At 51.9% G+C, this 10,180-nt stretch overlaps 1 protein-coding gene across 4 annotated transcripts in view; it reads right to left on the reverse strand.

Moving 5' to 3' along the window:
* Nucleotides 1-10,180, reverse strand: part of MYT1L (myelin transcription factor 1 like) — a 167,731-nt gene that overhangs the window by 37,029 nt on the left and 120,522 nt on the right. For all 4 annotated transcript variants that reach the window (XM_023518421.1, XM_023518420.1, XM_012810590.1 and 1 more), the window contains exon 14: nucleotides 7,121-7,183. In XM_023518421.1, the coding sequence (XP_023374189.1) occupies nucleotides 7,121-7,183 (63 nt within the window). The remainder of the gene's footprint in view (nucleotides 1-7,120; nucleotides 7,184-10,180) is intronic.

The following is a 10,180-nucleotide window of genomic DNA, read 5'->3' on the forward strand; positions in this document are numbered from 1 at the left end:
GAGGGAGAGAGGAGGGGGGAGAGGGAGAGAGAGAGATGGGGGAGAGAGGAGGGGGAGAGTGAGAGAGAGAGGTGGGGGGACAGGGAGAGAAGGAGAGAGAGATGAGGGAGACAGGAGGGGGAGAGGGAGAGATAGAGATGGGGGAGGAGAGGGAGAGAAGGAGAGAGAGGGTGAAAGAAGGAGAGGTAGACAGAGGGAGAGGGACAGAAAGAAGGAGAGAGAGGGAGACAGAAAGAGAGAGATGGAGAGAGAGAGAGAGAAGGGAGAGTGAGAGAAGGGAGAGAGACAAAGAAAGGGGGGGAGAGAGACACAGAGGGAGGGAGAAAGGGAGAGAGAGAGAGAGATGGAGGGAGAGAGACAGAGAGAGAGGGAAGGATCAAGAGAGAGAGAGGGAGGATGGACAGGTGCACAGATACTGGGGAGCCCTCAGGAGAACCGCAGGCCTTCCCAGCTCTTGTTCCTGGGAGTCAGTCTCTGTCAGCAGTGCCCAGCCTCCACCTCAGCGGCGTTCTGGAGGGGTGGATGTGCTAGCAACCTGCTCCAATTCACCTCAAGTGCAGGCTTGTGGCAGTATCTGCAGAAGGTTCAGTAGGAGCTGAATGTGCTTATTCTATTTAATTTTTAAAGTTTGGGACATGGAGAAGTTGGGAATTTTTCTAAAGGAAGTTTTCCAGCCGGCCGTATACACACACACACAGATGCAGGCTCACAGGAGAATATACAAAACAAATGGCATGTTCTGAAAAGAACGGAAGAATCAGAAATCAGATGAGAGCCAGAAACCAGGTAGGCAATTTGTGGAGAGGCCCTAGTATGGAACATGAACGCTGATGCTGGTGCCCAGGGGAGTACCCGGGGAGGGGGTGGGGGTCTCAGCTCTCTCCTTGCTCTGAGCTTGTGGCAAGTACTGGACTTGGCTGGAGCCTTGAGAAGCACATGGTCCTTAGTGGGGAGCCCACTGCCCTGAGGGGCCTCAGTCTCCGCCCAGGCCTGGGCCCACCTCCCCGTGTGTCTCCAGGCTGGTGCTGCTGACACGTGCTAGGGAGGGTGCTGGCCCCACGGCACCCACGAGAAGGCTGTGTACAGTGTGGTGTACTTGGGGCAGCTTGGTGCCTGTGCCCTGGGTCTTTGCCCTGCCCTCTCTGTTCCCGCTGGCCAGAGCGCCGGGTGTACTTGGGGCAGCTTGGTGCCTGTGCCCTGGGTCCTTGCCCTGCCCTCTCTGTTCCTGCTGGCCAGAGTGTTGCCCCCACAGGCCCAGGGCCTTGTTCTCAGGGGCAGAATGTCAATGTTGGACTGCAGGCTTTGCACTTTTTACTACTTGCTAATCTTCACGCTTGATGGGAACAAGGGGACTTTTCCCTACTAGCCAACTCAGCACCAGAACCCAGGAATAATGGAACTAAAACTCATTCAATACTTTAAAACTCTCTTTCTCTGCTTATAACATGGACATGAACCTCCATCCCTTCCCCTGACCCCAGCCCAGCATGGGATTCTCCACAGAGTTGCTGTGCTGGGAAGGGGTGCAGGCTGCCAGCTCCTGCGGTGGCACTAGTGAGGGAGGGACTGTCACGGGGCAGAAGTACTAGTCATGGCAAGTGGTAACAGGATACACAGGCGCTGGCACAGGAAGATGCTGGGTGATTCTACAGCCTCTGCTTTCACCTTCTATCTCCATTTGTGAGCCCCTTCTAGGGTCTAAAGTTAACCCCACAAAAGTCATTCACCCCTCCTGTCCTTCCGCTTGCAGCCCCCACCCCGATCCCGCTGTGTGCTCTGAAGTTTGCTTCCTTAGCCTATGGACCCATCTTCCGTTTCTAGAGTGCAGTCAGCAGGGTGAAGCAGTGTGTCTGCTGGTGATGACACCTTCCTGTCTCTGCTCACCTTTCCCCTTTGTTAACCTGGACACACTTAGAGAGTCTCAAAGTTAATATACTTGGCCAGAACCGGGCCCCACCCAGCTGGCTTCTTTGACTTCTACAGGATGACAATGACATCGCCTGGGACCTCTGTCCCAGGCCCTTCCTGTCTCCTCTCTCACCCTCCCCATCCCCGTGCTGGAGGCCCCTATCACCTCTTGCACCTTCCCCATGTGCCAGTTTTCTCTGTCACATTCCCTGAAGCCACTGGCTTCTGACGGCATGTCCTGTAGGCCCCTGCCAACCCTGCAGCTCCCTTACTTGGGTAAGTCCTTAGTTTCTAGAGAATAAAGTTTAATGCCTTTAAATGAATTTATCAAGACTCCTAAAGCAAGTTTCTCTACAGCGACTCCCGTGGACTTACACCTGAAACTCTAACTGAGCCAAATTATTCACTGTCAAACGCATGTTGACTTTGTGCCTGTTATTCTGACACATTTTCTAAGGCTGTTCCTTTGCTCAGAATATCTTCCTCTGCTGCCTGATGGGAGATTCATTCTTCTACAAAGTTCAGCTCAGGATCGTCTCTGCTTCCCTGCCCTTGACCTGACTTGCTCATCAGGTTTATGCTTTTATATAAATATACTAAAAGTATATTAGAGGCCGGGTGACTGCCTAGTACCACGCTGGTCTGGGGACCACCAGACACTTGCACCTGGGCCACACATCATCCCAAGAACCCCCAGTCTCAGGTTTCTCCTAAGGCCCCAGAACACACGCAGGGGTGTTCAACCTTTTTTTCTTTTCTGCTGCAAATTGCAAGAATCAGAGTTGCCTGAGGCCACATACTGAACACACAAACAGTAAGGGAAGCTGAGGAGAAAAAAAAAATGTCTATATAGACTTCGCATGATATCTGACACCTCAGACAAGTAGGACAGGCCTCAAATAACCTGTCTGCAGCCTGTGGGTGGGTCTGACACCCCTGCTAGAATACAACATCTGGGCCCGTTGTGTGTCCTTTTTCTCCATGGCCCATCTGTAGTGTGAGACCAGGAACACCCTGGGTGCCATCGTTCTGTAGCCCGAGGCACGGCACAAACAACAGCCTCAATAAGTATTTACCATTCACCAGGTTCCTGGAATTCTGAGTTGATGTTCGGGACTCTGTTCTAAATGATTAACAGTTTTCTGGACGGCACTGTCTTTCACATTTCACCATCACTGATGCAGGGCCCATTACACGCCTGCGTCTTTATCTGGGGTTTTACAGTGCTCACACCATAAACACTTTTAGTTCACCTGCATCTCCTGCCAGAGGATGGGGGAGGGCTGGAGCTCATGAACAGCTGAAACCGGGGAGCCCAGGTGGTGCAGGGAAGTGGGCCTGACACGCACCAGGCCAGAGTGGAGCTGGACAGCCACTCAGCACGAGGCTAAGTGGCTATGGGCCCAGAGTGAGAGCAGTTCTCTGGGGCAGAAGCAGGGCTGGGCTGGGCTGGGCTGGGGTGGCAGGTTTCAGAAGCTCCCTGGAGAGAAGTCACATCGTCCAACTAGAGAGGAGGGTCCTGGACCCTCCCAGGCAGGCCTGCTCCTCGTGCGGGCAGGTGACCCCAAGCCTGGCATCTTCACTGTCTTTGGAATGGAAGACTCCTTTGTGTCATAGCAGGTGAGTCTTGGGGGATGTGCTGCTCCCTGGGAACACTGGGGCAGGTAGATGGACAGTCTGGCCCTTTGCCTATTGTCCTGGAGGCTCAGATACTGCCCATTATTACAGAAGATTGGAGCAAAATTGCTTCAGGAAAGATGGGGTTGACAATGTGGGTAGCTTGGGATCTCTAAGCTCTTGCGTCTTCATTTGCCATTAGGATAATGACAATCTCATATGATGGTGAGATTATATGTGCAAAAGGCTCATTGCAATTTTTGGTACATAGTAAGTGTCCAGAAAATTTTGTCTTGCTACTGCAGGCCCGTCTGGAACCCTCGCAGGTGCACCGAGTTCTGGTGGAGTCTGATTCCTACAGGGCACTCATTTGTGAAAAAGCAGACTTTGCCTCTGTGCAGGAACTCCAGGGCCCCTGGACGTCTGTGACCCCATTAGAAAGGGATGCCTGCCCGGGAGGAGCCTGAGTGAGCCACCTGCACCAACAGTTCTGTGGGTTGCAAAGGAAGGAGGTGGCCCCCGGAAGGGTCACAGCAAAGGACAGAGATGACTGGAAAACAAGATGGGGGGGCGCGCAAAATCTGATAGACATTTTGTTTGTTTGTAAACAAGAATACAAAGATAAGGCCTGTTAGTAACTGCTCTATAGGTCCCTTTATAGGCTTCTTTCTTCACTGAGGAAGCAGGGAGGGCATCTGATGAGGGATTTTCTGGCAAACACCGCCCTCAGCAGGCGCGCGGTAAGAGCTGCGGGAGCGCTTCAGGCGCTGTGCACAGACGGACACAGGGAAGCAGGTGCAGATCCCTCCCGTGGAGGGCGGCTCTGGGCACTCCTGCCTCCTCAAGGGCCGTTACCGGAGGAGGGCTCCCGCTCTGCTGATCTCTGGGCCCTCCGTTTGCTGCATTCCGAGAGTAGCAAACCCACCCGGGCTCCTCCCGGGCTCCGCACGCTGTGACGCGGGCCGATGGGCCGGGTGCTTGCGCTCCAGGCTGCCGCCAGCAGAGGGCGGTGCTCAGCGGAGACCCAGCGGCCAGCACCCCACCTGCAGGGCACCGCACTGGAGCCGAGGCTCTGCGCCCTGGGCACCGTGTGGTCATTGCTCTGTGACCTGGGGGGCGGAAGGTGCCTGGGACTCAAGTAATTCACCACCTCAATTGTGGCACAACTGGGAAAAAAGGCCAAAGATTCACCTTCGAGGGAGGTTTTCTGTCCAGCCACCACTTGGGTGACATTGTCTTCACGTGCCCGGGAAATGGACAACAGGAGACTGAAACTGAGGGGAGGTTTTTTCAGGTCGTGATTACTGCCTTAGGTCTGGAGAAGCTGCTTGCTGGCCGTGGCGTGGCTCCTGTCTGCCCTCAGCGGGCAGCTCACACAGAGCTCCTCCTGTGTGACTGGGGCCTCGGCTCTGTGTCAATCCACTGACTGCAGGCAGCACTGTGCCTAACGGAGTGTCCAGCCTGATGTAAATGTCCACGTGAGGACAGCTGTTCCTGGGATGCGTGACCTGACAGTGAGGCCAACTCCGACGTGCTGACACCCTGCAGGGCCGCGTGGCACTCACGGGTGCCGGAGGAAAAATCAAGTTTGCTTTCTAGTTCCACGATTCATCCTGGGTCAGTTGCTCTGGACATAGAAGAGCTTAAATCTAATACATTGTATTCTAATCACAAGTTCATATCTAGTACCACTTAACATTCTAAGATAAAGTGAAAAATGAATAAAAATGTTTAAACCAAATATGACTTAACTTACATGATACCAAACCAAACACTGTATAAGAACACAGACATTCGTCCTGCTCACACGCACGCACCATGGACTGCCGGCGTTCCAGATGTGAGAGAAGACTGAGATTTGTTTTCTAAGAATGTGCTTGCTGTTTTATATTTAACTGGAGTTTTAAAAAATTAATTTAATCTAAACCAACGCTCTAACTCTGGCAATCCCTGTTGGAAGCCAGGGCTCGCACTGCTCCACATTCTGGTACAAGGCTGGTTCTGTGCTGTGGGTGCAGCCTGGCCGTGTGCCAGGCCTCTCTTGACCCCCTGGTTTGCAGCAGCCCCAGGGACACCCAGCAGTGGCTGTCAGACTGACAGGCAGCCAGGGAGGCTGCTGCACACCCATAGCAAAGAGCCACCTGCCCCAGAATGTCAGCATGCAAAGTCAGGGAACTCAGCTGAGGGAGAGATCTTGTCACTGAGTCTGAGTGGCACACTTTGGTCCCCGGGGGCACCATAATCGGGCTTCTCACACAGGCACTGTCCAGACATCACTCCCAGATGGCAGGGACGTGAGCAGAGGAGCATATCCCATCCTCACAGCAGGATTTTAGTGACCAAGAGCCTCCATGGGGATTCCCTCCCTGATCCAGCAGCCAGGGGAGGGTCCCCACTCTGACCACCAGGCCCCAGTCACTTCGGGCATCAGCGGGCTTCACTCTGCTGTGTGTGCACAGCAGTATGCCCTGGGCTGGGGGCACTGCCCACTGTCCACACTTGCACCAACCGCCCTCCCTCTCTTCCTCTTCCCTCCTTTTCTTTCTGTGGCCCCTGTCCTGTTGGCCACCTGCTCTGTCAGCTGGGCTCAGCTGTGGGCAGGGGCGCTCTGCTCTCCACTGTGGGAGACTTCACTTTAAGTCAGTACTAGTTCAGAAACATTCTTGTCCCTCCCTTGGCACTGGCTTTTGCTTCCAACTAAACACAGTCTAAGAATTGGCCATCTGTAGTTGACTCCTGAGTACAGACTATGTGTGACACAACTCTCCTCTGAGCACATGCAGTCAGGCTCCTGACAGGCCGACCTGGGCTTCCTGCTCTGTCCCTGTGGAATCCAGTCTGGGAGAACCCCAGTGGTCAGGTTTGTGACAGCCCCATCCCTGGACCTGCACCAGGATGACTCGTCCCCTGGCCAGCCTCCAGCAGGATTCTGTCACATCGGCTGGCCCTGGACCCCTTCTCCTTGCACTGACCTACCCTGCCCCTGGGCCGTGTCCTCCTAGAGTCTCCCCCGTGAGACCCCAGGGCAGCCTCCCGACTCCTCTCTCCTACCAACCTTGCGTAAGGCCTGCCTGAGCGTCTTTAGCATGACTGTGGGTGTTTTTTCTTTTCTGACACTCAAGTGTCTCTCCGTCCCCTTCACCACAGTGTCTTGTATAAGGGAGACACACGGGCAGGGACTCTGGGTCTCAGGACTGTGTGTCTCCAGATGGCAGCTCTATGCCAGGCCCAGGGTCTGTAGCAGTGGGCTGTCCTGGTCCAGTCTGGTCCTCTGCAAGGAGTGCACAGCAAGGGTGGGGCCGTAACTTGAGGAGACTGGCTTCTGGGGGCTTAGAAGCAGCCTGGTGATGCCGTGCTCAGGGTCTTGTCACACCCTGGGTGTCATTCTTCTCTATCAGTTTGGTTTAGAAAGAGGCACTACCAGAGGCCTTTAGGAATGTTCTCGCGAAGCCATGTGCAGAGGGGACTGCTTGGGCACCTGACTCTCTAATTTTACCAGGGGTGTCAGACTGTGTACCACATGAATGACGTCCCTGTCACTTCAGGGAGAAAGAGAAAGAGTAGTTCTCGGGGAAGGGACAGCCTGTGCACGTACCTTCGATGAGATGCATAATTCCCGGTGATGTGTCCGGAGCCGTCACAGCCAGGGGTGGGGCACCTGCGAGTAAAAATGCAAACGGGTGGCTTACTCCAGAGGAACGAAGTTCCCAAACAGTTCATTTTCTTATTGGTCCCCAAAGCAAACTCTCCTTACTGCGTAGCCTGCTACCTGAACCAGACACCCTCAGCTCCCAGTGGCCGTCCTGTACAAACCTGCACCTGCCTCCTCCCTTCCAAGCCCAGTGACCCTTCTGGGTGTCCTGGTTGGGGCAGCTGCTTAGGTTTCTCTTGGGGGCACGCAGTGTCCCTGGTCCCTAGGATTGCATCCTTTCCCTCCCGGCTTCAGGTTAGGGAGCTGGTTACATGGAGCATGTGGTGCCCCAACCCACGTGGAGGCATGGGTGGCCTTCATCAGATGCAGGCACCACCCAGGCTCAGCCTGACTCTCCTGGCTCTGAGTGGCCTTGGGTCCAGTGAGGGCAGCAGCCAGGGTCGGACTATGGGAGGGTAGGACAGTGATCTTCCTGACCATTGCTGCACTCAGGTGGGTTTGATTTCCTTAGGAGTTTGCTACTTTAACTGATACAAGTGGGGCACAAAAGGTCAGCATAGGGTCACCAGGCCAGTGGAGACTTGGAACAGCTGAGGGGCCCCTGCGCTTGCCTGCGTAAGCCTAGCTACATGACTTCACCTAGTCACTTAGCTCTGGCTTGGCCAGTGCTCTATTTTAAGAGACTGTTTTCGAAGAGTTTTCTTATTGCCCTCCGTATAACCTCTTAGCTATGTCATCTAAAGAATTAAAACATAGGACTCCAGAAACATTTTCTCTTTACACTATTTCAGTTGCATTTGCACCCAAGAGAAATGTAAAAATTAAGGACAAAAATTAAGAAAAAACTCATCTTCCTTTTCATTGAATTTATACCCTCCCCAAAAGAAGGCAAGGATAAAGTGCTTTTGTAAACACTATCACCACCTCAGAATGATATCAAATGTGCCATCTCTCTGCAGTAAGCACCTGTGAGCAACACCCCACATTTTAAATATTTACTGAACGTTTACTGATCCTAAAGATTTCAGCTTCCTCTCCACTTAGAGAATCACTCTGGCCGCAGGGGCTGAGATCAGCCCAGCAACTTACTTACAGAAGCTTTCTCAGATCAGAGGAGGACAGGAGCTTGAGTGGGAATACTGGAAGCTGGGTGATTTCAAGTGTATGAATGTCCTACTCTGACACTGGATGTGCAAACAATTTTTGGCATTCTTTTGTTATAAGAAAGGGAACATAATTCTACATCTTAGAGTATGGAACTGACATATTCACATCCTGTTAAAGGGCGGAGTTGAGTGAGAAGCCAGCGGAGGACTCTCCCGTGCACCCCCACAACACCCCTTTACGGCGGGGGGAGGACTTGGGGTCTTTAAAATAGGAGTTTGAGGCAGAACAGGAATGAGGTATACATATCAGAATAATAACTCCCAATCTGATTGCTGGACTGATTTTTGTTACACTTAAATTATGATCATAAGACCACTCTGTCAGTCATCAATTATTGTCTAGGTCATAACTGGCTTGACTAGCTGACTGCCAATGAGATGTCATGTGTGTAAACCCCGACTCTAGCACTTTCATGTGGGGAAGAAAATTTGAAACCAAAAAAAATTGTTCTATGAAAAGCTAATCTTCATTCAAGTTCCTATTTTGAAAATGTAACAAGAAACAAACTTTTCCTACCAGCCAATAATATACACTTTGTCTTACCTTTTGCTCAAGAAAAGGCTTCCTAAACTCCTCACATAAGCACACACAGTGCATGTTTACTTAAAATATATTCTTTTTTTTTTTTTTTTTTGGCCAGGGCCAGGTTTGAACCCACCACCTCCAATATATGGGGCTGGCGCTCTACTTCTTTGAGCCACAGGTGCCACCCAAAATGCATTCATTTTAATATGTCTTTTGGGGGAGGGGCAGAAGGAAGTTGATGTATTTTGCTCAAATTTAAAGTGCGGTAATATAGTCAAAATAATACCATGAAAATCAGATTTTACTGCCTATATAAAATGTTGCAGTAGTTGCTATGTGTTTAAATGCCATTTACAAATGTATAATTCATCATTTAATAAGAAAGGGGTGCTTAGGACGTCCCTTTGCACCATGAAAACCAGCAAGAGGATATTGATTTGGCTCATTTCAGAGCTTTCACAGTGTTGAGAAAGACAAAGGGGAGCAGCAGGAGGACTTTCTTAAGAGGTTTTTTTACTTTCAGGATTTCAAGTTGGGCAAAAGGGGGTTGTGTCCAGATACTCCACTTGCCGGCTGTGCACACGTGGAGGTGTTTAGCAGGCCGGGATTCTCAGCCCTCTGGGCCTGCACCTGCCCTCCCGAGTGAGGAGGGGCGGGGGCCTCTCCTGCCCCCTCTGCTGACACTGCGGTCTGGGGGCTGCCCCAAGTGTCCCTTTTCCTGCTGTCAGGTGGCGCCCAGCAGAAACGCCATCAAAATACAGATTGTGTCCCCCTGGAATACAATGCCCGGTTTTCTCCGGGGTAGTAATTCAGCTTTTTCATCTTTAGGTGGTGCTTCAGGACCATATAAAGCAGCCCAGAAGGGGTTTTCACTGTTCTTTCGTCCAGCTGGGGTTCACATTTATGCTACTGTTCAAGACTGTAAGGCTTTTTAAAATCTTAGGTTTACATACAAATTTCCCAGCTTTAAGAAGTCTCAATATTCAAATATATAATTTTCTGAAGTCAGTGATTCTTCGCCCAACGAAAAGGATCTTTGATTTTCAAAAGGAGTGGACTTCAGGATCCCTGATGGTGGGAGTGCTGTGTACGTGACGGCAAAACTCTGATTTGCATCCTCCCATCTAATAGCACATCCTTCTCATGAAGGGGGCCGAAGACCAGGCGCAGCCCGTGCTGCTCAGCTCCGGCTCTGAGCAGCAGAAGAGGCTCCCTTGGTTTCCATGGCAATGCTCCCTCCCCACCCTGGAGGCTTCAGAGCACACAACCTCCATTCCTGCTTTCCTGAGAGTTTCCTGTGATCAGGAACAC

This window comes from Otolemur garnettii, unplaced genomic scaffold (genome assembly GCF_000181295.1).
Source record: "Otolemur garnettii isolate 467f Iridium unplaced genomic scaffold, OtoGar3 scaffold00139, whole genome shotgun sequence".
NCBI classification, from domain to species: Eukaryota; Metazoa; Chordata; class Mammalia; order Primates; family Galagidae; genus Otolemur; species Otolemur garnettii.